This window comes from Microcaecilia unicolor, chromosome 7 (assembly GCF_901765095.1).
Source record: "Microcaecilia unicolor chromosome 7, aMicUni1.1, whole genome shotgun sequence".
Classification (NCBI taxonomy): Eukaryota; Metazoa; Chordata; class Amphibia; order Gymnophiona; family Siphonopidae; genus Microcaecilia; species Microcaecilia unicolor.
In genome coordinates, this window is record NC_044037.1 from 179321629 (window position 1) to 179348849 (window position 27221).

At 41.9% G+C, this 27221-nt stretch overlaps 1 protein-coding gene and 1 long non-coding RNA gene across 5 annotated transcripts in view; both read right to left on the reverse strand.

Annotated features, from left to right (window-relative positions):
- FAM126B (family with sequence similarity 126 member B) overlaps nt 1–27221 on the reverse strand; it is a 213258-nt gene that overhangs the window by 104523 nt on the left and 81514 nt on the right. For all 4 annotated transcript variants that reach the window (XM_030209927.1, XM_030209928.1, XM_030209930.1 and 1 more), the window contains 4 exons: nt 10033–10212; nt 9518–9598; nt 7752–7867; nt 5137–5232 (listed from right to left, as the gene is read on the reverse strand). In XM_030209927.1, coding sequence (XP_030065787.1) covers nt 5137–5232; nt 7752–7867; nt 9518–9598; nt 10033–10212 — 473 coding nt within the window. The remainder of the gene's footprint in view (nt 1–5136; nt 5233–7751; nt 7868–9517; nt 9599–10032; nt 10213–27221) is intronic.
- Nucleotides 20593–21946, reverse strand: LOC115474459. Its single transcript, XR_003942862.1, has 3 exons — nt 21902–21946; nt 21186–21252; nt 20593–20626 (listed from the first exon to the last, which is right to left on the reverse strand). It is a non-coding gene; the product is annotated as an uncharacterized LOC115474459 (long non-coding RNA).

Genomic DNA, 27221 nt, shown 5'->3' on the forward strand with positions numbered 1-27221 from the left:
TCCAGAAAGTGTAAACCTCAGGATATCCTCAGAAAGCACAGCAGAAGTTATTAACTGCTCTGTGCCACTTCAAGCATGGGGAGAATCTATCCTGCCTGTCTTGAACATCTGCTGTTGTGTGAAACAGGCTCTGTGGATTACATGAAACTGACATTCCCTGAGATCTGCATTACAGGTTAACTTAGGGATCCTTTTCAGAATATCTGCAATGTTCCTGTGCCCCAAAGAGTGCCCATGGATGTTTGAAGGTTTTTTTTGCCCACTACTGATGTTTTGCAAGACAAATTTTAAATGTCAGCACTATATCCAAGGCTTTTTCCTTCATGATACACACTGTGCTCTATGCCACTGAAGATTTGAAATTCTGAACACAAGTCTAGTGAAGTGCTCAACTGATAAAGTTCATGCCCCACAGAGTTGGGAACATATCCATTCCAAAATTTTAATTCTGCCTTGAAACCTCTGCAAATAAATCATTGATGTAAAAACATATACAGAGTTGGCTATTTCTCCCAATAAGTAGGTAATACTGACATTAGAAAGCAAACTGATCATTTCACACAATCATAGGACCAACCAGGCATGCCGAAAAGATCTCTAAGAATTTGCTGGAAAGCTCTGGAACACATCTGTGCCAGTGACGTCAGCAGGTTGTTGCCCATATATGTGGACCAATGTGAACTGCATGTCTTCAGAGAATAATTTGAGTTTCTGTAACCCCTTTCAATGCAAACATGAACTCAATGCATTCGGTCAGTGTGATTTATAAGAGGTTTTAGTAAGTAAAGGGTAATTCTATAAAGCAGTGCTTACTTGGAGCCTATTCTATAAAGGAAAGTAGGGACCTACTCTCCTTTATAGAATACTAGCATAGCAGGGCAAATGCATGTGCATATTTTAAGTGCAACCACTTACACCAGCCACAAAGATGGCGTTAAACGCTCACATCTAGATTACTAAATATAAGTGTGCAAAAAATAATATTATATAATTTACACATGCAACTGTGAGCCCTGTCTATACACCACCTAAATGTATGCCCACCTTCAAACCACGCACCATCACGTTTAGGCATCATTTTATAGAATACCACATAGCCGGAATACTGGCATTTATGAATATAAGTGCAAGCATTCAGGTTATTTACGTTTGTTCTTGTGAGGGCCGCCGAGTGGTGGGGGGCAAAGCCCTCCAAAATGGGTGGGGGGGGGGGGGGGGGTCCAGCACTGGCAAGGTTTTGAGGGAGAAGCTTCTTCCTGCCTGCTTGCTTCCAGGTCCGTCTCTCTCCTGCTCCTCTGTGCCAGGACCTAGATGATTGAGTTAACGCGATAACCCGGGTCCCAGCACACAGGAGCAGAAGACCTGAGGGAGGAGCAAATACAGAAAGGGAAGGGAAAGGGGTGGGGTGGGCGGTGGCCCAGATAGGAGGATAGGCAGTCCTGCCCCAGCCTCGGTAGTGTTTCTCAGCGGCCCTGGTTTTGGCACCTAAATGTTGGCACCCTTTTTATAGAATTATCTCCTTGGTGTGGTCTGCAGTATTTAAGACACAGAATGCCAAACAGGTGAACAAACCAGAATGTAGAATGAATTGATCCAAAATAGAATTTATTGCAAGTTATCCATCAGTAAAAAATTAAAAAATTGAAGTATCTCATAGATCTCTATATGTAACTTGATAAAGTAGAACAAAAGTGTTGAAGTTGATGGAATATGCTTGTATAAGTCAAATTCAGATTATCTGTAATGTTTCCTGAGTTTATTGTTCCGTTATCGAGGTAAATAAAGACTTCATTTAAACAAAATAGAATTTATTGAACGAGCAACAGAACTGGAGGGGTAAACATACGCCCAACTTAGCCAAGTTTTGCCCTGTATTGGGCTGGAAATACCAAACTGGTGTGGGGTAACTGCAAACACCAGGCTGGATAAAAGCACATCTCTCTCCCTCACAGATACAGGGTCTGCTGCTTGTTCAATAAATTCTACTTTGGATCAATTCAGTCTACATTCTGGTTTGTTCGCTTTTTTGCCATTCTGGATCTTGTGGACCGACTGACTGCCTTCCTGTTTTGGCGGGGGGGGGGGGGGGGGGGTGAATTTCAGATACAGAAATTAGAAAAAGAAATCAAAACATATTAACATAGTAAATGACGGCAGATAAAGACTCGTACGGTCCATCCAGTCTGCCCAACAAGATAAACTCATTTTTACATAGTAATTCCCTCTCCCTTTCTGTTTTCAGCATTTTGCCTGCAGCAAGGCAATGATTCCTTTAAACCGGAATCCTGTTCCTCCCATTAGGACCACTCAGTGGCTATAACAACATATAGAACCTCATTCCAGCTTTGGAATTCAACTCTCCCCTGCATTCCTCTTACAAAGGTGTCATTCTTTGTACGAATCCCTACGCCCGTCGCCAAGATGAACTGCTATGGATTTACAGCCTGTCTCACTAACACAGACTGCTCAATAATTACCGTGGATTCTTTTGGTTTCGTAATAAGTAAATGAAAACCTTTATTAGAGGAGCTAAATTCTACAATGATTAGGATATATACAATGGTTAGCTGTATAAACAATCATTACATCACTGGTCTCTACATCTAAGCAAAGAGTTCTTAGACCAGGAAAGAAACAATAATTACACTATACATACAATCATCACTGGTCAGGAAGCTCAGGCCCTTATCTCATCAGCTGGGAGGTCCGTTACAGCGAAGGCTCAAAGTCTCCTTACAACCAGGAACAAACCCTCTACATAGTAACATAGTAGATGACGGCAGAAAAAGACCTTTACGGTCCATCCAGTCTGCCCAACAAGATAAACTCTTATGTACTACTTTTTATTTGTACCTGTCCTCTTCAGGGCACAGACCATATAAGTCTGCCCCGCACTACTCCCACCTCCCAACCACCAGCCTCACCCTCCCACCAGTTGACTCTGGCACAGACCGTATAAGTCTGCCCATCACTACCCCCTCCTCCCAACCACCAGTCCCACCTCCCACCACCGGCTCTGGCACAGACCGTATAAATCTGCCCAGCACTAGCCCCGCCTCCCCCCACCGGCTCTGCCACCCAATCTCGGCTAAGCTCCTGAGGATCTATTCCTTCTGAAATGTTTATCCCACGCATGTTTGAATTCTGTTACTGTTTTCATCTCCACCACCTCCCTCGGGAGGGCATTCCAAGCATCCACCACTCTCTCTGTGAAAAAATACTTCCTGACATTTTTCTTGAGTCTGCCCCCCTTCAATTTCATTTCATGTCCTCTCGTTCTACCGTCTTCGCATCTCCGAAAAAGGTTCGTTTGCGGATTAATACCTTTCAAATATTTGAACGTCTGTATCATATCACCCCTGTTTCTCCTTTCCTCCAGAGTATACATGACACGTCTGCCCACAGATGAACCCCGACTCTGCTGTGACAAGCCCTTCCTTTTTATTAGGCTCTTAACTCATGTCCAGAGGTAAGGAAAGTTACAGAAAGCTTTTATGGAAAATTACAGAATGCTTCTCTGTTTAGGTAAACAAGCCATACTGTGGGAATGTGGTCACATGCTTTCCCAAGTCCAGGTGGCCAAGCTGGACCTGGGAAATAAGTGCCATCCTCCCCTTTGCATACCAAATTAGTTAGAGCAAAATTTACTTCCATTACAGTGCTAAAAACAATAGTGCGCCTACAACATGGCTAAACAGGGCCCTAAATGCACTGACACAATGTGCAGGTATATATGCAATATGTGCCCATGCATTTAACATGAGCCCTAGCTCTTAAAAAAACATGACTACTGGAACCTCCCCAGCCCACTCCCCATTAAGTGCATCACCAGACCCCCCTGTTCTCTGGTGGAATAGTGTCTTGACAGGAGCAATCCCCAGATACTCCTGCCCCACAACATTCTCAGGTCTAAAATGGCAGCCTCATGGAGAAACTGCTAGGGGTCAAATTGCAAAATAAGGGTGAAATTTGACAGCTTGACTTTTAGCGATGGTGCCAAGGAGGCTTGACAGGAGATGATGGGAGCTTGCTTGACCCATTATCTGGTCTGATGCCAGTAGGTGGAGCTTGCCATCATATTGAGTCACCCAAAACAACAGCAAATGCTTATTAGAAATAAGGACTGCCTATGTGTGGCTTGGCGAGGACCAATAGTTTGCTTTGTTTTGGGTATCAAGATGGCAACTACAGCTTTAGCCTTATCACATGACACTTTCTCCTGACAAGTAAACTTTCTTGGATAGCACAATGGGACTACCACTAAGGGTCAGAGCCATTATTTTACTATTTTGAACACAAGACAGTTCCTTCTCTGATACTATCCCACCAGGGAAAACCAACAGTAAGTGTGGGAGGTCAGGTGATGCTCTGAAAAAAAAAAAAAAAAAAGGGGGGGGGGGTCAGGGCATCAGCCAATTTTTGTTTGGTTGCATAAACTGCTTGATGGTAGTGCAGGCATACTTACATCCACCTCTTGAAGTTGCATTAAATGCACCCATACTATTGGCAGACATAACAGTTAAGTGTACAGTAACATATCATGCAGTTTGTGCTGTCCATGCACATTCTCCACTTTCTCTCACCCAGCTCCCACTCAACAAGGCCTTACGCAATTTGTACATGATTTCTAAAACAGGGGCATAGCCACACACCCAATTTTGAGTGAGCATAAGCCCACAGTAGGTAAGCATGACAATCCCATGCTCTACCCAGCATCTATCCCTCCTCTCCCTCACAGGCGATCAGGTCTCAACTCCACTCCCCCCAACCTCCCGATACCTTTTAAAGCCTTCAATTTTTCACCAGTAGAGACTCGTACACACTGTCTGTGCCTTCCCCAAGCCGTCCCCCTGATACAACTTCCTGTTTCTACATAGGTGGGACCAGATCAGAGGGAAGACTTGGGGCCAGCACAAAACATAATTCATCTGATTATTATATAATCTCCAAGCAAAATTGACAGAATTACAAATATTTATAGACATTAAAACAATAATGGACATTAAAATACAATACAATATAAAACATGCATAATATTTTTGAGACATATAGCCATGTGTATGGCATAGTGATAGAATGGGATGGAATATTTGCCTCAAGGAAGCAGAAAAGGCTCAGTTGGTACAGCTGCCTTACCTGGAACCCATCCTACAAAGGGATTGATATGAGGAGGCAGGAATGTAGACAATCGCCGAATTATAGCATAGCAAAAGAAAACTCAACACTTCAAACCTAAAAGAGAAACAAGACCATTACTGGAAAAAAGACAGATTAAGAGTTTTAAAAGCTTTTCCACAGTCCCTTTCTTTCCAATTTACCTCCGTCTTATAAATATGTTCAATTGAAGTTAACTACAGTGTTTTGGATCAGCTGGCACTCTGCTTTATTCACCTTATTCCCCTGATCCATAAAGTTCACTTGCACTTAATAGAATCAAAGCATCTAACATTTGTTGGCTCAATTCCACTGTTCTTTATGCAACAAATTTATTTTCATTGTCACCATGCCATTATACCTGAATTTAATTCGTTTTGAGATGGATTTGGAAAAGGTGAGTAATAAATGTAAAATTTAATCCCATCTTTCATACCATTTCTCCATTTTACAAACATTTTGTTTCTTTTTCTTTCCCAGCAGACTGCAGTAGTACACATACAGGGAGAAAGAAAAAGCATCATATGCTGCCTCAGGTTTAAGTACACAGCCTTGATTGAAATGTGCATTATGATATTAATTTATAAGGCAACTTTTAAACTGACCACTTTGGGACAAAGTTTGAAGATACATTTTACTCACGGATTTTGGGCCAATTTGTTTGTGCACATATTTATCTACAGAAGGGTGGTATATCAAAACTGTAACAAACAAAACATCTTTTCTGTAAAATAATGCATAACATAGTAAATGACAGCAGATAGAGACCTGCCTAATCCATCCAGTATGCCTATCAAGGTGGCCAGAGCTGCGCCTGCCACTCTCTGTGCAGGTTACATAATTCCCTTCAGGATTACACTGGCATCATAAAATAGGACAGTTAGCAATTCACCACAATGCCAGCCACAGACAGGCAGTTATATATGAAGCTATCTTGGATTTGTCTGCAGCATAGTCACATTCATTGTCCATACAAGATTAAACCAGCAATCCAACAACGTAGCTATCAACATCTTATTAGCTAATTTTAACCTTAAAATGTCATCACTCCACTGAGATAAACATCCGCATTTACAGTATTTGATGTAAAATATGTATATTTAATCCCGATTCATCTTTGCATGCACAGAGCTGAAAATGCAGTATATGGATGTTTTAGCCCTCAGTCTCAACACTTTCTCTAAATATGGCAAAGTGTATGAGCCTTCTGCAACACCACATGTACCTATTTGCGTTAAGGTAGAGCATTTTTTTAAATAGCCCAATTTACTCACATGAACAGTTTTGAAAACTGTCCTCTTAAAAAGGTGCCTACTTCACTCACCGACTAGAAGTAACTGAAAAGGAAGACTCACACACCTTTCTGTGTATATTGACCATGAAAATCAAAACAGAAAAATTCTAAACTGAACTCACTCAGGGGTCAGTTAAGTGGTGAACATGGGGAAAGTTGAAGGCAGCAACAGAGCACAAGCATTTCAACTAAAATAAGCTAATCTGTTGTGAGGGAATCTATCAATTACAAATGTCTATAAATCAAGACCTGATTGGGAGTGCCAAGTGGATAAAGTTCACCACTGCCTGATGCCCAGGTCCAGACCAGCCCAGGACTCTGCTCATAACATCTCACCGCAACAGAAGACATAAGTGGAGCTCCTAAATATGAAGGAGCTTCTTTCCGAGTACATTTGTAGTCACAAATGCCTTACTCCATCCTAGATACAGTATGAGCCTCAATGCGTGGGAATTAACATGCAGCATGTGGGGGGGGGGGGGGGCACAGACAGCCAGGCCCTGCTTTGTGCAGCACACACACTGCACACAGCACCCCCCCCCCCCCTTAGTCTCCCTTCTTCGAGTCCTTTCAGCTTCTGGAGGGGCTTTCAGTGCTTCCTTAGCTTTTCTTTTGGCCATATGAGTCTTCTCCCATGTTGACAACACCTGCTCTGAAGAGGGTAGTGTGCTACACAACATTTGTTAACAAAAGTGCACCTTGGACTTGAAAGTCTGGGAAATATGCTCTGTCGCTGCTTTGGAGGGGGGCAGATGGGGGCTTGGCTCTCCCCCCATGCATTTGGTGAGGAGATGGCTAGCTGGCAGGTTGCACATACTGTGGCAGGACTTGCCTGTCCACTACTGCCCTGGCTGGGATCATGACCTTTCTGACTTCACATGCAGCTTTCTTGGGGTTGGTTCTCTTGTTCCCCGACTCCTGTTACTCTGTCTTGTCTGTGTGCTCTGTTTGCACTCTGTGCTGCCTATTCAGATATTTTATTGTGGCAACATTGTAAGTAGCATAATTGTACTGTTTGAATATTTTTTCTGCTGAAATTGTCCATTGCCTATATTCTTACTGTACACCGCCTTGGGTGAATTTCTTCAAAAACGTGGCAGAAAGAGAAATAATTTGTAAGCATTAGAACAAAAGAGTGCTCCCAGTGTGATTGAGCATTTATCACATTTCATTTTAAAATGTGTTCTCTAATTTCAGAAAAATAACCATTGTTTTCTCTTTCTCCCTCCTACTCCTTCTAGGATGTACACTTTAATCAATATTGGCAGTAACCAGCAATTAATGCCTCAGTTTGTCCTCTCACCTATTCTGTGCAGTGAATGTTTCCCTCTGTGGATGAAGGTCACTATAAACTACTCTAATGAGGTCATGTTGGCTCAGGGCTCCCTCAGTCAGGGCCATGGATCCAATTGTAGAGGGCTGTATAAAGAGAGTTAAGCAAATACACATCACTGTAGCAATTTAAAAGTCACAGCCTACTATAAAGATGGCTTGAAATCCTTTCCTAGCAACCTGTGTATGGGCATTTATTTGTACGTGTATATTAAACACACATATACATACACACAAAATGCACACTATTCTGTATCCATGTCTCAATAAAGTGGAATTCCTGACTACCTGACACAGTTAATCATGCCCTATAGGCTATATTCCTACCCATTGCCTGCGATTCATTAAATCATAGGCTGGTACTACCCAGCCCACATCAAGCTTATTGGGAAGTGACATGGAAAAGTGCTATTTCATGGCCCCTTTTCTCTGGAACAATCTTCCTCTTTGCCTTAGGTCTGAGTCTTCTTTAAAAACATTTACAGCCAACTTAAAAACCTCTTTTCTCCAAGGCATTCTCTCAATGAACTGGGTTCCCAGTGCAGCTAGATACTGTGTGTGTTTGGTGTCTAGTGTGATTTCTTGTTCTTCAAATTTTATGGCAGTCCTTTCATACTTTAACTTTGTTTTATTTAATTTTATTGTAAAATCGCTTTGTGTGTAAAAAAAAAAAAAAGGCGATTCATCAAATTCCCAATAAACAAATATATATGAAAGAACTGCATTCAACATTTTAAAATGTTTTTTTAGATGAATGGCATATTCCATTAGAAGCGATCAATACATTTCAGTATATCATCTATATAAATAATTCTCACCTCACTCTGTGGCAGGGAAACACTGAAGCCCTGCACTGTTGGTAGGCTAGGCTGTCAGCACCACTCACTGTCACTCATGCAGCACTCACTGTCACTCATAGACCTGCCCTCAGCCACGCCCCTTCCGCACATAATTCGCAACCCCAACGTTCTAATGAAGCTGCAACTTCTGAGGTGGCATAGATCGGAATTTTTCCCCATGAGTGTCTGCCCCGCCCTCGCGTCACAACGTGATGATGTCGAGGGCGTGGGTATGACACTCAGCGAATCGCATCACTCAGCCCTCCACCCCCCCCCCCCATTGCCGCCGCTCCCACCCTCCACCCCCCCCAACGTTGCCGCACCCAGTACTCAAGCCTCCACGACATATCGCCGCCACTCCCCCCTCCCTCCATCCGACGTCAGCTGTGTTAAAAAGGAAGCAGGCCACCGCAGGCAGCCATCGCCTGTCAGCTCTGCATCCTCTACTCCTTTCATGTCACTGCCCCTGCACTAGAACCCCGGAGGACCGCACCAACACGAGAGGTGAGAGCAGGAAAACCTTGCTAGTGCCCGTTTCATTTGTTTCAGAAGCGGGCCTTTCTTACTAGTATCATATAAAAGCACATATGAAAATGAATTTACTACCTATAGTTATAAGGATACTAGAGAAACGAGGTAGTGATCACTGCACCTAAAGCTAAATTAAAAAGATTTCACATAACCCTATATAAATGGAGAAAACTTAAGTGTACTGATGCCTTCACTGTATACAGAGTCCGATGCAATTCCTAATCTTATACTATTATTTACAAATCACAGTGCACGAATGTTCTCCAGCTTTTAAAGTTCAGAACAGACACTGATGTTTCTGTAGCTTTTGAAATCTCTAGTACTGATCTTTGCAATTAACTGTATTCTTCCCTGAATGCTCACGTACCTCATGATAAATAGAGGGTTTGGATAAAGAAGGAATGGTGAAAGATAAAACTTTGTTGTTTCCATCTTTGTCAGCAATTTCCTACAGAATAAAATTAACAGTAGTTGTATGTTCATATCAAGTAAATCTTCAGTAAGCAGTTTAATAGCAAAAAAGTACACACACTTGAAAGCCTGCACAGTATGTAACAATTCTCATGCACAAGGTATTCATGTACATTAATTCTGTAAACTAGGTTATTCAAGAAGTACAGTCATATATCTGGAAAAAGAAGGGCATAAAGTTAGAATATATGCAGCATGCAATAGGCAATCCTTTTGAAAATAGTAAGTAGACATATACGTACGATACAGATCCCCATAACATCTCCTTTACATCTAGGCATGTTTCAGCATTAGGAAGTACATGCATAGTTTTAGGAGACCAAAAATCTACTTACCCACATATGATTGACTTACACATGCTAACTATTTTTATTCATACAAAAGTAGTAACTTCCTAGTTATTTCAATTACCAGATTGTAAATGCCCAGAAGCAGCGCCTCAATGCAGCCATTACTCTGTCTGTCTTTGCTGGCAGTAAGTCTCAGATAAATCCAGATCAGTTCTGGCAAGAACTGCAGCGTGAACCTTTTCAGTCGAACCTCAGAGCTGCGATAAAGCTCAAAGAGCTGATGACAAACAGGCTCCAGGAGCTACAGGGAGAGCAGAAGAGAACTACATTTTACACACACGTACTGTTAAACTTATAGATATAGAGGCAACTTTCAAGCAATGTGCAGAAATGTAAAGTCTGAGGGTTATTGTTTACCTACAGACTATCACTGAAGAGAAAAATTTGCCTTTGAAAACCGACTTGAGAAAAGTTACACACACAAACCTGCACCCACTATTTTGTGCAGGTAATTTTTCCATGAAAATCTCTGTGCAAATTTTTGGAAATAACATAAAAGCCATGCTGCAGACCAAGGACCATCAAGCACACCATCCTGTTTGACAGTGGCTAATCTGAATCATAATTACCCAAAAGGATCCCAAAAATAGATCAAATTTCTCACAGTATATTTCAAAGGATAAGTGAAGGCTTTCCCCAAGTCCACCAGCTCAGTTTTACAAATTACTCCTCCAGAAACTTGCCCAAACCTCTTTTGAGCACAGAAGCTGACCAATTTCAGTTTTGGCACCAAAACTGGTACAGAATTAGTATTCAGTCTTGTTTCAGTTTCGACCAAAAAGGCCAGCGCATTTTCAGATGAAACTGATATTTTGTGCTGTCTCCCCACAGTACAACCCCCTTCCCCCTCAAACAGGAGCAGCCTTCCCCTCCCCCCAAGAGAGGTTTTCCCACTCTGGACCCACACATAGGTTCCTCCGGGCCTACCTTAATAGAGGCAGGAACACTCCCCAGTGGCTCTTGCACATGCCATCTCTACTATCAAAATAGCTTCTGCGACCTCCACTAAGCAGGTCACGAACCTGTGTATTATTGTATGCAAAACAAATCATCTCTGTAAGCTTCGGGCACAGAATGCAGAGACTGTGGGATAGACTAGCAGTTTCAAGTCCCACAAGACTTGAAACCATGACACCAACCTGAACTGCATGCCTCAAGCTTACAGAGAGCCAAATGGTGGTGCAGATGTGGGAGGACACACTTAAGTACACAAGCATTACCATACTGGGAAAGACCAAAGGTCTATCAAGCCCAGTATCCTGTTTCCAACAGCGGCCAATCCAGGTCACAAGTACCTGGCAAGATCCTAAAAGAGTAAAACAGATTTTATGCTGCTTATCATAGAAATAAGCACTGGATTTTCCCAAGTCCACCTTAATAATAGTTCATGGACTTTCTTTTAGGAATATGTCCAAATCATTTTTAAACCCTGCAAAGATAATTGCTTTTACTATATTCTCTGGCAACGAATTCCAGTGTTTAATTACACGCTGAATGAAGAAATAGTCTCCAATTTGTTCTACATTTACATACTTAGTAGCTTCAATGCATGCCCTTAGCCCTTGTATTTTTGAAAGAGTAAACAAGCGATTCATGTCTACCCATTCCACTCTACTCCATATTTTATGTTTAAATCATGTTTATTGACGTCAATGCAATCGTAAGCCTATACAAAGCATTACTGTCGCAGTTTGCCAAATTATAACAATTTGTAGCTCCAAAACTTCTCCCCTCACCCCCCAACGCTCTGCGTATCTGTCTACATCTGTGTGGGGGGATCATCCCCAATAAGATATTTACTACTACTACTACTATTTAACATTTCTAAAGCTCTACTAGGGTTACGCAGCGCTGTACAATTTAACATAGAAGGACAGTCCCTGCTCAAAGAGCTTACAATCTAATGGACAAATGTACAGTCAGTCAAGTGGGGGCTTCGTGCTCTAGCAGTCAAGGTCCTTCAAAAGACCTCCCAGGTGGCCTGAAAATGTCAACCGGTGGAATGCTCAAAGTCTTGAATTTGCATACAGTCCATATGAAGTTGTATAATCATTAAGGCTCTCCAATGCTACAGATAAGGACCATTTGTATCCAACCAATATGCAAGAATAGTTCTCAGTGCACACAAAACCACCTTGCATACGAAATTAAGAATTCCTGTAGTATATGTAGATCTTTGTAATGAAGCTCCAAATAATAAAACGGGAGTGTATGGGAGCACACAGCTCCGAAGTTGGCATATATGCTGCAAGAGACGAGTCCAAAATTTCTTTACCACCGGGCATAGCCAGAACATGTGTCCTAGTGTTGCGTACCCAGATTGACACTTGCGACAAGGTCCTTCTGAAGAAAAATACGTGAACGACAAGCCCTGTGAGGAGATATGTATAACCGGAGTGCAAATCTGTAGTTTCCTGATGTAAGACACTGTTCGTATATTTTCCAATTCCCAAAACAAAAGCCTGTGACTGCTGCGATGTAAGCGACTCTTATAAATCTAAGGACCATTGTGCAGCTATATGAGCATAATCCAACTCTTCTGTTGTACCTGGCAAGAATTTATGCTGAAAAGTTAAAGGTACTTTCAATTGTGCACCCAGTGAGAGTGCCTCAACCAGTGTCTCCTGCAGGTCCTCTGTAAGATCAGTCCAATTAAGAGATTGCACATAATGACTTAGATGGAGATAAGCAAAATAGTCTTGATGATATAGAAAACTCTTTGAAGCTCCAAAAACGACTTCATCACTCCCTCCTCTGTGAGGATTTGCCGCAAATATCGTACTCCACTCTGCGCCCAGGACGTAAACACACTGTGGCCCCTGCCCGGAAGAAAGGCAGGATTATTTCTTATGGAGAGAAAAGTAGTTGCCACCGAAAAATGGTGTCTACGACACAACCAACGTCACACTTGTCTGCTGACTTTTAATACAGGATAATCTCTCAATATCCCAGGAGGTAGGAAGTCATTAGTGTGAATCACAGTACTAGAATGAATGTTAGACAGAACCTGGGTTTTGAGGGCAGTGACAGAAAACGTGGCAGTATTATGAAACCAATCATTATGACGACGCATGCCACTGGCCACATTCAGGTATCAGAGACCAAGTAAGCCCATATCTCCTAGGGATCTTGGCATCTAACACTCCAACCAGTAATCAAGGCCTCTTGCCTACCCACAGATAATTTTGTACCGCCCGATTCAGTATACCTTCATCTTTCAGGTAACATCTGAAATATATACAGCCATTTGGGTGCATTAATATATTGAAAAGTTGCATCCTTTCCCAAAGTGATAAAGGAAAAGCTCCCCAAGCATGCGATTTCCCCAATGTGTCCTCTATTTTTGGGCGTATGTTCAATGCATACAAAGATGTTAAATTGGTAGGAATATCAACTCCAAGGTATTTAACAGATTCAGGAGCCCAGGTAAATGGAAATGGGCCTCTTCATTCTGTCTGCACTGATGGCGAGAGGGGAAGTGCCACTGATTTTTGCAAATTCAGCAAGAATCCCAAGACTGCACCAAAGTCAGCGATCATCCCCAACAAGGAGGGAACAGACTTCTCCGGTTGGGTTAGCTCTACCATTAGGTCATCTGCATAAGCTAGTGTTTTTGTTTGCCTAAAAAAGGAACTCCCATTATTGTCCTGGACTCTTCTATTACACGAACTAAAGGTTCTAAAGATAAAACAAATAATAGGGGTCATCTGCATAAGCTAGTGTTTTTGTTTGCCTAAAAAGGGAACTCCCATTATTGTCCTGGACTCTTCTATTACACGAACTAAAGGTTCTAAAGATAAAACAAATAATAGGGGTGCAAAGGGACACCCCTGGCGCGTACCTCTTAAAATAGGAAAGGGGGAATGTACACTCAATTCACCATAAGTCATGCCATTGGCTCATGATATAGTGTGCGGACTGCCTGTGTAAACCATCCATTTATTCCCACTCTCTCCAAAACTTTGATTAAACGAGCTCATATCACATTATCAAAGGCCGTTTCCGCATCCATACTAAGAGCAGTAATCCCAATAGTTTGACAATGACACAACGCTAGCAATAGTTTCCTGACATTTACTACTGAGGGACAATCTTTTACAAACCCCACCTGAGCCTCTCCCACTAAATGAAGAAGAAGAGCTAAATGATTAGCTAGTGTCTTAGAATCTTAATATCAACGTTAATTAACGATATTGGGCGATAGGAAACTGCCAAGTCTACTGTTTTCCATGGCTTAGAGATGAGTGTGATTAAAGCTGTATATTCATAACTAGGAAAGGCAACTGTAGACACTACCTTGGTAAAGTAATTTAATAAGGGTTTCAAGAGAGAGAGCTGTAGCATTTAATAAAATTCTTCAGAAAACCCATCTTCTCCAGGGGCAGTGCATGTCTTTAAAGACTTTATGACCGACTGCAGTTCCTTGCCTGAAATAGGCCGGTTTAATTCCTGCACAGCATCAGGAGACAAAACAGGAAGTTGGGCCTTGTCTAAAAATGTCTGCAAAGAAGGTGAATTATGTGACAAAAGTTCTGCATATAAAGCACGAAAGTGAGTAGTTAAGATCTCTGCAATTCTATCTATATTAGATGTACAGCCCCCCTGCAGGATTTTTTTTAGTGTTGGAATTGCCCTAGAGCCTCCCCATGCTTTCACAACCTGCGCCAATAGTCTCCCTGTTTAATTACCATATCTGTGGAACTTCCTAGCAAACTACGCATCGTATGTTCATGAATCTGCGTATATAGGGACGCCTGTATAGATGTCAAAAGCTCCCTTGTTTAAGGCGATGGAACATTAGTATATTGGTGCTTCACCCTTTGCAATCACTTTTCTAGTTGCGCTATACTAGACATCAAGATCTTATTCCTATGACTCACAAATGCAATATCATCTCCCCAGAACACTGCCTTAGCCGTGCTCCAGAACAACATAGGTTGGGATTCATGTTGTGCATTATTGGTCACAAAATCTAACCACTGGTTCGTTAAATATTTTACAAACTCAGAATTACGGGCTAAACAGAAAGGGAATCGCCACCCTCTAGCAGAATTAACTGTCTGAGATATCCCTGTCTCCACCCATATTAAAGCATGATCTGAAATCTCCACTGGTCATACTTCTGCTAAATGAATTGAAGGCAACATTGGGGTAGAGACCAAAACATAGTCCAATCTGGCATGGGTGTGGTGTGTCCGAGACGTGTGTAAATTCCTTCTCTGAGGGGTGAAGAAGACACCATGGATCTACAAGATTAAGCACTAATGCAAAATTATTTGATGTTGTGTTCTCCCATCCTCCTACCCAGAGTCAGCGAGCCTCTAGAGTGGTCTAATACAGGACCCATTACTATATTCATATCCCCAGTCACCACAAGTTCACCTTGTTGATAGCAGGGCCGTGCCGATGCGGTAAGCGGGGTAAGCACCACAGGGGGCGCCCACCTCTGGAGGGCGCCGCCGCAGTGCTTACCCTCGCCCTGCGCCGCCGAGGCCTTTAAATCTTTTACCTCGGTCGCAGCAGCCAGCAGCGTCAGTTAAAGCACTGCCGACCAGTGGCGTAGAGCGGTGGGGGCGGTCCGCCCCGGGTGTCACCAGAAAGGGGGGTGCCGCTGCTCCTGCTGCTCTTCTTCCTGGCACCCCCCCCCCGTACCAGCCCTTTAAAAATAAATTGCCGACGCGATAGCGAGCGCAGCACCTCGTGTGCAAGTAAAAGAAGCGGATCCGATCATCTCATTGGGCCTTCCCTCACTGTCCCGCCCTCCTCTGGCGCAACTTCCTATTTCCTCTAGGGCGGGACAGTGAAAGAAGGCCCAATGAGATGATCGGATCCGCTTCTTTCACTTGCACATGAGGTGCTGCGCTCGCTATCACGTCGGCAATTTCTTTTTAAAGACCGGGTGGCAGGGAGAAGACGAGGCAGGGTGGGGGACAGATGGGGTGAAGGTGGGGGGGACTCGGATAGCAGAAGGGACCGGGTGGGAGACAGATGGGGTGAGGGGGACTCGGATGGGCAGAAGGGACTGGGTGGGAGACAGATGGGGTGAGGGTGGGGGGCACTTGGATAGCAGAAGGGACTGGGTGGGAGACAGATGGGGTGAGGGGGGGGAGCACTTGGATAGCAGAAGGGACTGGGTGGGAGACAGATGGGGTGAGGGGGACTCGGATGGGCAGAAGGGATTGGGTGGGAGACAGATGGGGTGAGGGGGACTCGGATGGGCAGAAGGGACTGGGTGGGAGACAGATGGGGTGAGGGTGGGGGGCACTTGGATAGCAGAAGGGACTGGGTGGGGAGCACTTGGATAGCAGAAGGGACTGGGTGGGAGACAGATGGGGTGAGTGGGACTCGGATGGGCAGAAGGGACTGGGTGGGAGACAGATGGGGTGAGGGTGGGGAGCACGTGGATAGCAGAAGGGACTGGGTGGGAGACAGATGGGACAAGGGGCATGGAGCTGGAACTGGGGTCTGAAAAGTGAGCAGGAGGGAGAATGGGGTCATGCCTGGGGCAGGGGTGGATGGGAGAATCAATGGATCTGGAACTAGGGGCAGCCGCAGGTGGGAACTGGGAGCCGAAAAGAGGGGGCAGTGAGAGAGGGGGGATAGATCCTGGATGGAATGGGGAGTGAGAGGGAGGGCAGACCCTGAATGGATGGGAGGGGGAAGAGAGAGGGCAAATGGTGAATCAAAGGAGCAGAGAGAAAGGGCAGACAGTGGATAGAAGGGAGTGAAAGAGCAGACAGTGGATGGAAGGGGGCAGAGATAGAGGGAAAATGCTAGAGGGAAAGGAGAGAGAGAGGGCAGATGGTGGATGGAAGGGGGAGAGAGAGATGGCAGACTGGGGCAGATGGTGGATGGAAGGGGCAGAAATAGAGGGCAGATGTGGATGGAAGGGACATTAGAGAGGGCAGACACTGGATGGCAGAGAGAGAGCGAAGACAGATGCTGGATAAAAGGAAGACGGTGAAAAGAAGATGAGGAAAGCAGAAACCAAAGACAACAAACTGTAAATATATATTTTTATTATTTTGCTTTAGGATATAGTATTTTTGCTGTGTTAATAAATGTTTATAAATAGAACATGTAAAAAGGTAATCTTTTTATTGGACTAATTTTAATACATTTTGACTTAACTTTCAGAGAACAAAACCCCCTTCCTCAGATCAGGATAGGATACTGTAACAGCACTATACTGTATTGACCTGAGGAAGGAGATTTTGGCCTCTGGAAGCTAAATGTATTAGTCCAATAAAATGGTATTATTTTATTTTCTGTATTTGTTTTATTTCTATTTGTTAATTTGTAAAGTGGTGATTGGTATTTGTTAGTTTTTTCAAATTTACATCTGCTGTCTTTATATTTTGCACAGTACTAGGAGACATTTTCTGTTTCTGTGGTGTTGCATTGTATGCAGAGTCTGGCATCGGGGGTTCAGTTCAATTTTTGTCTAAATAGAAAGTTTATGATTACTTATTCTATAGTGGATTAGAGTATATCTGTGTTTGTGAAAAAGACATGGCTTTCAGTTGGCATTGACTGTGCAGAATCGACGATCTGTACTATTCTGTCTGGTTTCGTTTTACAATAGGTGAATTGATGTTCTAGTGCTCACTGTAGTGCTTAAGATGCTTTCCTTTTCCTTGTGTGACTCGTAGAAACGACTGCTTATGGTATGGTAGAATTGCTCTATAGGTCGTGAGTGTTTTGTATTCTCGGTATGCCTAGTACTGGATTTGGGGGGGGGGGGGGGGTGTTAAAAAATGACCGGCCCCGGGTGTCAACTACCCTAGCTACGCCACTGCTGCCGACGTCTCCCTTCCCTTGCACTCGTTGGTTTGAACCAAGAGCGCGAAGGGAAGGGAGACGTCGGCAGCGCTCCGCTTTCACTGACGCTGCTGCGACCGGAAGTAAAAGATTTAAAGGCCCCAGGGTGCGGAGGGAAGGGCAGAGAGGCATGGATGGGAGGGCAGAGAGGCATGGATGGGAGGGCAGAGAGGCATCGATGGGAGGGCAGGGCCCAGGGAGAGGACAAATTGCTGGAAGGGGAGGGGAGGGGGGAGAGGATTGCTGGCTATGGATGAAGGAGGGAAGGGCAGAGAGGGACAAGGATGGACATGGGGGCCCAGGGAGAGGACAATTGCTGGAAATGGAGGGGAGGGGAGAGAGGAGGATTGCTGGCTATGGATGGAGGAGGGAAGGGCAGAGAGGGACAAGAATAGACATGGATGGGAGGGCAGGACCCAGGGAGAGAGGAGAAATTGCTGGAAATGGATATAGAGCAAGAAATGAAGAAGAAAGGAGAAAAGTAAAGAAATAAATGGAAAGGAAGCCCTGGAAATGGAGTTAAGAGGACAGATAGCAGCAGAATCAGATACTGGACCAGCATGATCGAAAAAGAAAGTCACCAGACAACAAAGGTAGGAAAAAAATCATTTTATTTTCATTTTAGCGTTTGGAATATGTCCACTTTGAGAATTTACATCTGCTATCTTATTTTGCAATGTATAGCAATTTGTTTCTAAGAACATTGCTGACAATTCCTTTCAGTGTGGCAAGTGGTGAGCGATCATTTTCACGGGGGGGGGGGGGGGGGGGGGGCAACTGATAGTCTGCAGGGGGGCGCCAGAGACTCTAGGCACGGCCCTGGTTGATAGGGTAGCAGCTTTTTCAACAAAGCAGGGTAGAAATTTTGTTCATAGGGAGTAGGGGCATAAACGACCAACAGGTTAAATTCTTTACCCTGCATCCACACTTTTACCAGTAAATACCTGCCACCAGGGTCTCTAAATATCAAGTTAGCTTTGTAAGCCAAGGCCTTGTTAAACAGAATTGCAACTCCCCCATGTTTCCTCCCTGAGGAAGCATAAAATACCTCCCTCACCCACTGTTGTTTCAATTTTTCATGCTCTTCGTCTGTTAAGCACGTCTCTTGCAAGCAAACTATGTCCGCCTCGTGGCATTTTATGTTTTAATCACGTTTATTAACAGCAATGCAACCAGAAAACTGTACAAAACATGGTAGACACAATTTGCCAAAATATAACTGTTTTCCCCCTAGAACTTCCCATCCCCCAACCCCCCCCCCCCCCCCCCAATGCTCTGCATGTCAAACTACCACTATGAGGGGATCATCTGCTATCAGATGTTTAAGATGGTACTTCGTGCATGCGGGGGTCAATATCTTCCAAAAGACCTCCCATTTAGCCTGAAAATGTCAACCAGTGGCATGCTCAAAGTCTTGAATTTGCATACGATCCACACGCAGTTGTGTAATCATTATAGTTCTTCAGTGTTGTAGAGATGGGTCCCTTGTGTCCAACCAGTATGTAAGAACAGTTCTTCATGCACATAAATCAGCTGTACGCGCAAATCTAATAAATCCTGTAGGGTAAGTAGATCCTTGTAGTGGGACTCCAAATAATAATAAGGGAGTTCTGGGAAGCATACAGCTCCAGAGTTGACGGATATATTGAAAAAGATGAGTCCAAATTTCTTTACCACCGGGCACAGCCAGAACATGTGCCCCAGCATCGCATCCCCGGCTTGGCACTTGGGACAGAGCCTGTCTAAAGTCATACATGCACAAAAGGCCCTTTGAGGCATTTAAAAGCATTTAATATCTTTGTTCGTTTTATGGGGGAGGTAATGAGGTATATTTTCAAAGCACTTAGCCTTCCAAAGTTCCATAGGTTTCTATGGAACTTTGGAAGGCTAAGTGCTTTGAAAACAAAGTTCCATAGGTTTCTATGGAACTTTGGAAGGCTAAGTGCTTTGAAAATATGCCTCACTATCACTCACATTCCAAGACATCAAAACAACAAATAGAGGTTATCCTACACCAATACCACAAAATGAAAAGGAAAGTTTGGATGTCACATGATACAGAAAGTCCTGGGTGCCCAGCCTCACCCCGGACTTCAATACTGAATACTTGCAGTGGAAACTATTTAGATCACCATCCCACAGTAGATATAGAAATTGCCCCCCTGTATAAATGACTTTCCAGAACACACAGAGCATCCCCTGTGCCCACCTCACCCAATCAATCGCTCCTAAGGTTATGTCCATAAGAGCAAACACACAAGAGTTATTCACCCCTCAAGCCCCCATTCCAACCTTTCACCCCCCCTCCCTCTCCGATACACCAAATTCACTGCCACACTCTTAAGTGCAAAACAGTGAAACCACTCGGATGCAGTGTCTCCACTCCACACTGGGCTGCAGACACAGTAGCATATGCTATCCATTTCCCATCCTCGTTTACTTTCAGTATAGCCGGGTATAGCAATGTAAATCGAATTTTCCTCTCAAAGAATGCAACACGAATTGGTTGGAGATGCTTCCTCTGTTCTTGGAACAAAATCGAATAATCCTGAAAGATTTTTTTACAGATGAATCTTCATATCTCAAATTGTCTCTTTTTTGCCAATAGCCACGTAAGATCTCTATTTTGTGTATGTAATTATGAATTTTTATAATTACAACACATGGCCTCAGTCTGTCCTCTTGGAGTCAGCCTATTATGTGGGCTCTTTCAATACAAACAAACAGAAAAAGTAAACACTGGGCCTTCAGGAATGAGAAAAATGCAATCCTTTATTAATGATGAATACCCGACATGGGCCGTGTTTCGGCGTACAAACGCCTGCATCAGGGGTCTAACGTAAAAAATACATAAACATATATCATTAAAAATTCTATATAATACAATAATGCAGAACCAACATCAAAATCAAAAATGCATATGCATGCTTACATAAACATACATACACATGTATATTATAAAATTTTTAAAAACAAAACATAGTTATCATGGTTACAGAATATACATATAAAGAATGATAAAACATAATAACATATGATATAAAACATCATCATCATGACCTGAGAAATATTAACCAACAATCCATACATATATCGCATATATCTATCTCCCCATTACATGTACTTATTCACAAACTTAAAAACAACTTACTCATACATACATATACCTACATACCATAATGTTATATTTCAAACTCATGTGTGCAGGTCTGTGAAGACCCTTACCATCTGGGGTAAGTGTTTGCAAAAAATGAGTGCAACAGGGGCTTATGAACTTATAGTGCACGCTTTTCAAACACTCATACCATATAAGTAACTTTACTGATTACAGACTCTGCATAGAAAATAGAGCATAAAAGTAATGATAATAAATAAATAAACATCAAACCTTACCAAAAAGCTCTTCTAGGTCAGCTAGTTAGCTAGTAGATAAAGATGATTAACAAACAGCTTATATTCCCTAATATAAAAAAGGAACAGAGTTTTCAAAATTAATAAATACTTTCCAGATCCATAAATAACATTGAAACATCCTTCAAAATTGATCACTATTTGTCAAATTCATAAAAAACATTAAAGTGTTCAAAAGCATTCCCATGCATCCACATACAATAAATGAGCAATTGGGTAAAATAAATATCTGTTTTAAACCACTTAACAGTCGGAAAAAAACCAACAGTCCGACATCACCTGAAGCAATATTAGCACAGAATCTATCATCCTAAAATATCTTGTCAAAGGAGAACTTAAAATCTTACCCGCTGTTCGGGCAGCCCGTTTGTGGGACGCCTACAGTCGCGTCAACCACCAAAGATTAAAAGCATGCGCAGCACAAACGTTTGAAAAGACATCACGGGGTATATTCTAATATTTAAAACAACTCCACATTTATGAATCATAAGCGCAATAAAATTAGATATTATCCCCCAAACAAAGATTCATTCACGTCATATCCTAAGTATCGTACGTCAGACAAATTACTGATCGTGGGAATATGTGAAAGTCCAAACGGATATCTATGTGCGCTGCGTAAAGGATGATAAATAACTGAAATGGTACGAATCATAAAAATTATATTATCTTTTCCTTAAAGAAACCGATAATCTTACCCGGTGTTTGAACAGCTCATAGATAAAACGCCTTCAGCCGCATAAACCGCCAAAAGTTAAGGCATGCGCAAAGCTATGTTTAAATGGACGGAGGGAGGAGGAAGTGAAGTGACGTAATGGGGCTAGTCCGAATATTTAAAGTGATATAACATTCGCATGTTGTAGGCACAGACAAATGATGTATATATATACATCAATATACAAAATCCCTCCCATTCACATCTAATCCTTAAAATTAAACAAATTATACTTCTCAAATGTCTGAAAAGCCCCAATAAATGCTGCATATACTGCATAAAAAAGACCTAAATGGTTTTCACACATAATGAAATACATAGGAACATTTTGCGTAGTTTTACTTAAAATTACAGTATCTGGTATCATAACTACCATATTATTATACATATCCCTTCAAATCAAGTCACTTAAATTCCTTAAAAAGCATACAATCATAATATAAACAAATATAATAACACATACTTGAATTACATATTGGTCATAACCAAAAAAACCTCTGAACATATAGAGAAATATATAAAGAAACTGAAAAATAAGGATCTTTGTGCTCTGTGGTTGACCCCATTTGGACTGGTCTCTTTTTTTCTGGGCTTCTTTCTCTTTTTTTTCTTTTTGTGTTTTATTTTTTGTCGTTTGTGAATATCAGTAGTTATCATCAAGTCTACTTACAGTATTTATATATATTTTTTATATATTTTTTTTATACATATATTATTTTTTTCATTCATATTTTTTCATACATATATGTATTTCATTATGTGTGAAACCATTTTAGGTCTTTTTATGCAGTATATGCAGCATTTATTGGGGCTTTTCAGACATTTGAGAAGTATAATTTGTTTAATTTTAAGGATTAGATGTGAATGGAGGGATTTTGTATATGATGTATATATATACATCATTTGTCGTGCCTACAACATGCGAATGTTATATCACTTTAAATATTCGGACTAGCCCCATTACGTCACTTCACTTCCTCCTCCCTCCGTCCATTTAAACATAGCTTTGCGCATGCCTTAACTTTTGGCGGTTTATGCGGCTCTGAAGGCGTTTATCTATGAGCTGTTCAAACACCGGGTAAGATTATCGGTTTCTTTAAGGAAAAGATAATATAATTTTATAATTCGTACCATTTCAGTTATTTATCATCCTTTACGCAGCGCACATAGATATCCGTTTGGACTTTCACATATTCCCACGATCAGTAATTTGTCTGACGTACGATACTTAGGATATGACGTGAATGAATCTTTGTTTTGGGGGATATCATCTAATTTTATTGCGCTTATGATTCATAAATGTGGAGTTGTTTTAAATATTAGAATATACCCCGTGATGTCTTTTTCAAACGTTGTGCTGCGCATGCTTTTAATCTTTGGTGGTTGACGCGACTGTAGGCGTCCCACAAACGGGCTGCCCGAACAGCGGGTAAGATTTTAAGTTCTCCTTTGACAAGATATTTTAGGATGATAGATTCTGTGCTAATATTGGCTTCAGGTGATGTCGGACTGTTGGTTTTTTTCGACTGTTAAGTGGTTTAAAACAGATATTTATTTTACCCAATTGCTCATTTATTGTATGTGGATGCATGGGAATGCTTTTGAACACTTAATGTTTTTATGAATTGACAAATAGTGATCAATTTTGAAGGATGTTTCAATGTTATTTATGGATCTGGAAAGTATTTATTAATTTTGAAACTCTGTTCCTTTTTTATATTAGGGAATATAAGCTGTTTGTTAATCATCTTATCTACTAGCTAACTAGCTGACCTAGAAGAGCTTTTTGGTAAGGTTTGATGTTTATTTATTTATTATCATTACTTTTATGCTCTATTTCTATGCAGAGTCTGTAATCAGTAAAGTTACTTATATGGTATGAGTGTTTGAAAGCGTGCACTATAAGTCATAAGCCCCTGTTGCACTCATTTTTTGCAACACTTACCCCAGATGGTAAGGTCTTCACAGACCTGCACACATGAGTTTGAAATATAACATTATGGTATGTAGGTATATGTATGTATGAGTAAGTTTTTTTAAGTTTGTGAATAAGTACATGTAAATGGGGAGATAGATATATGACGATATATGTATGGATTGTTGGTTAATATTTCTCAGGTCATGATGATGATGTTTTATATCATATGTTATTATGTTTTATCATTCTTTATATGTATATTCTTGTAACCATGATAACTATGTTTTGTTTTTAAAAATTTTTATAATATACATGTGTATGTATGTTTATGTAAGCATGCATATGCATTTTTGATTTTGATGTTGGTTCTGCATTATTGTATTATATAGAATTTTTAATGATATATGTTTATGTATTTTTTACGTTAGACCCCTGATGCAGGCGTTTGTACGCCAAAACACGGCCCGTGTCGGGTATTCATCATTAATAAAGGATTGCATTTTTCTCATTCCTGAAGGCCCAGTGTTTACTTTTTCTGTTTGTTTGGTTGCTTTTGTATGCTGCTTTCCCTCTGTTTTGTGACTCTTTCAATACAAAACAGCCCCATGCTGTCTGAGAGAGCAAATTCTTTTGTAAACCACCACTCAAGTAAAGAGGCAAAATTATGATCACAGAGATGTTCTGGCAATCCTATAATGCGAAGGTTTCCCCCCTTCAGGATCTATTCTCCAAGTCTTCTATTTTTTCCCTCGTGAAGTTTTAGCTGCTTCTACACGTCAGAAATCACTGGGTCGTGTTGCAAATCAAACTCCTCTATATCTAAGACTCACCATTCTAATACTCTGGTCCACGTTGCAAGATCCGCCAACATACTTTCCATTTTAGTCATTTGACCCACTAAGTTTTTCCAGTCTGGTTCAATGGCTTTTTCTACAGCCAATGTTAATTGAATCAACTGGTGTTCTGAGAAGGCCATGAGTTCCAGCGGCCCTGTATTCCACCACCTTAGAATCTCCCAACACGTGGTTTGTCAGCTTCTTTTTCAAAACCTTTCCAGGCATAGTTTTATCGCGGAAAATCACATTATTTGTCCATAAAACAATCACCTTACAGGAAAGTTACGAGTGCTCCACTGGAATCCACCACCAAAGTGCTGTTTTCTGTGGGAATAGGGTGTGGGACTGGAGCCGCTCTAATCCGTGTCTGACTCGTCAATGTATCTCGTGGTCTCCCTACTCCATATTTTATAGATCTCTATCATATATCCCCTCAACTGTCTCTTCTCCAAGTTGAAGAGCTCTAGCTACTTAGCTGTTTCTCATAGGGAAGTTGTCCCATCCCCTTTATCATTTTGTCGCCTTTTTTTGTATCTTTTCTAATTTCACTATTTTTTTTAAGATGTGCTGACCAAGAATCATACACAATATTTGAGGTGCAATTGCACCACGACGCAACAAAAAGGCATTATGATATTCTCTGCTCTGTTCTCCATTCCTTTCCTAATAATTCTTACCATTCTATTTCGTTTTCTTAGGCCGCTGCTTCACATTGAGCAGAGGTTTCAATTATCAACAATGAAACCAATGACACTAGCTAGTGGTTAGTGCAGTGGACTTTGATCCTGGGGAACTGAATTCAATTCCTACTGCAGCTCCTTGTGACTCTGGGCAAATCACTAACCCTCCCCTTGCCCCTGGTACAAAATAAGTACCTGAATATATGGTAAATCATTTGAATGTAGTTGCAAAAACAACCTCAGAAAGGCGGTATATCAAGTCCCATTTCCCTCTTTCCCTTTCCTGGGCAATGACTCCTAATGTGGACCTTGTATCAGGTAGCTATAGTCTGGGTTCCTCTTTCCTACAAGCACTTTCCACTTGCTCACATTAAGTCATCTGCCACTTGGATGCCCAGTCTCCCAATGTCTTCTCAACATTTTTCAACAATCCTCATATGAATTAAATGTTTTTAATTTGCATTTTATCAATAATATACAAGTAGCTTTCATATGTGGCATTATTTACCTGCTGATCCTCATAACCTCTATTTTTGCAATTAACCCACATCTGTTCCAATTTACTGACAATGTTGTAGATGTGGGCTGCCCTACCGCTGTCTCTTAGTGGTAGGGTTAACCTGTTTCAAATGACCCTGTTTTTTAAATGGATGGTATACTCTTCAAAATCATCCAGTATTACTTAAATGTAGGTCCTACGTAATATATTGCTTACAAAATTTTGTTGGGGAGGCAAGAAACCCCCAAATTACAAGTGGCCAAGCTATATGGGTAGGTGGTAAAAAGGTGGGTTAGGCTTGCCGATTTATATTTGTATACTCAAGCCTGTATTCTATGCCACATAGGGAGTGGATTATGAGCGCTGATATTTTACCCCAGTTGCATTTATAACAGGCTTGGGTAGTACCTCTACACTTCAATTTTATACTTCATGCTTTTGCGCCAGTGCTTCCTTCACATCTGCTCATGAGTGTTCTCATACAACCCATGCGCAAGATTTGGAGAAAGCCTGTCTTTGGGTACAGGGCCCGCATGGTAGTGATCTAGTGCCTACAGCTGGTAACCTGGACATCATTCCAGGGATGAACTCTGTGGTGTTCAAGGATTGTGCTGCCCAGGGATACAATATTTGCACCATATTCTCTAGGAAGATGGCACATTACATCCATTGGAGGAGATGCAGCAAGGCTCTAGTAGTAGAGAAAAGGTCTGCGTTTGGATATAGACAAACAGCTCATTACATCTCTGCTCTAAAGACAAATTTTTTGTGAGGGCTGCCTCTAAATTAGGGTAAATTCTCAGGCAGACGCCCCACGATCTATGTGTATCTCTTACATAAGGCCTTGTTTAGAAGTCTTCCTCCAAAAGGCTATTCAACAGTGATCTATAGATGGGAGGTAGAGTTGGTGATATGTTTTAACAAATAATGGTTTCCTTCAGGACGCCTAGAGCAGGAGCGGAGGGCGGCCTAATCGGCTCCTCTGTGGTCCCCACCGTAAACAGCCACATATTCCATGTATTTTGCCAGATAGGGGTTGAAATTGTACCCACTGCTTAGCTGCTCCTATGGCTTTGTTGGGTGTGCACTTTCAAAGGTACTGTCTTTGCTATAGCATCGAAACGCCCCAAAAAAGAAAAAGAAATGAAGCAAGGAGCACCAACCAAGATGGTGGCTCAAACAGCCCCGCCGATTCCTTTGGTAAGCTCAGCCTGGACTTTAGAACTTGTGTCCAAGGTTCAAGAGGTGGTGGAAGCTGCGCTTGACACAAAATTCCAGCAATTGCAGAATAGAATGGAGGCCACCCATGAATGCCTAGACAGTATGGATTTGGAATTAGACGCTCAGCAACATCGAGTAAGGGTGTTGCA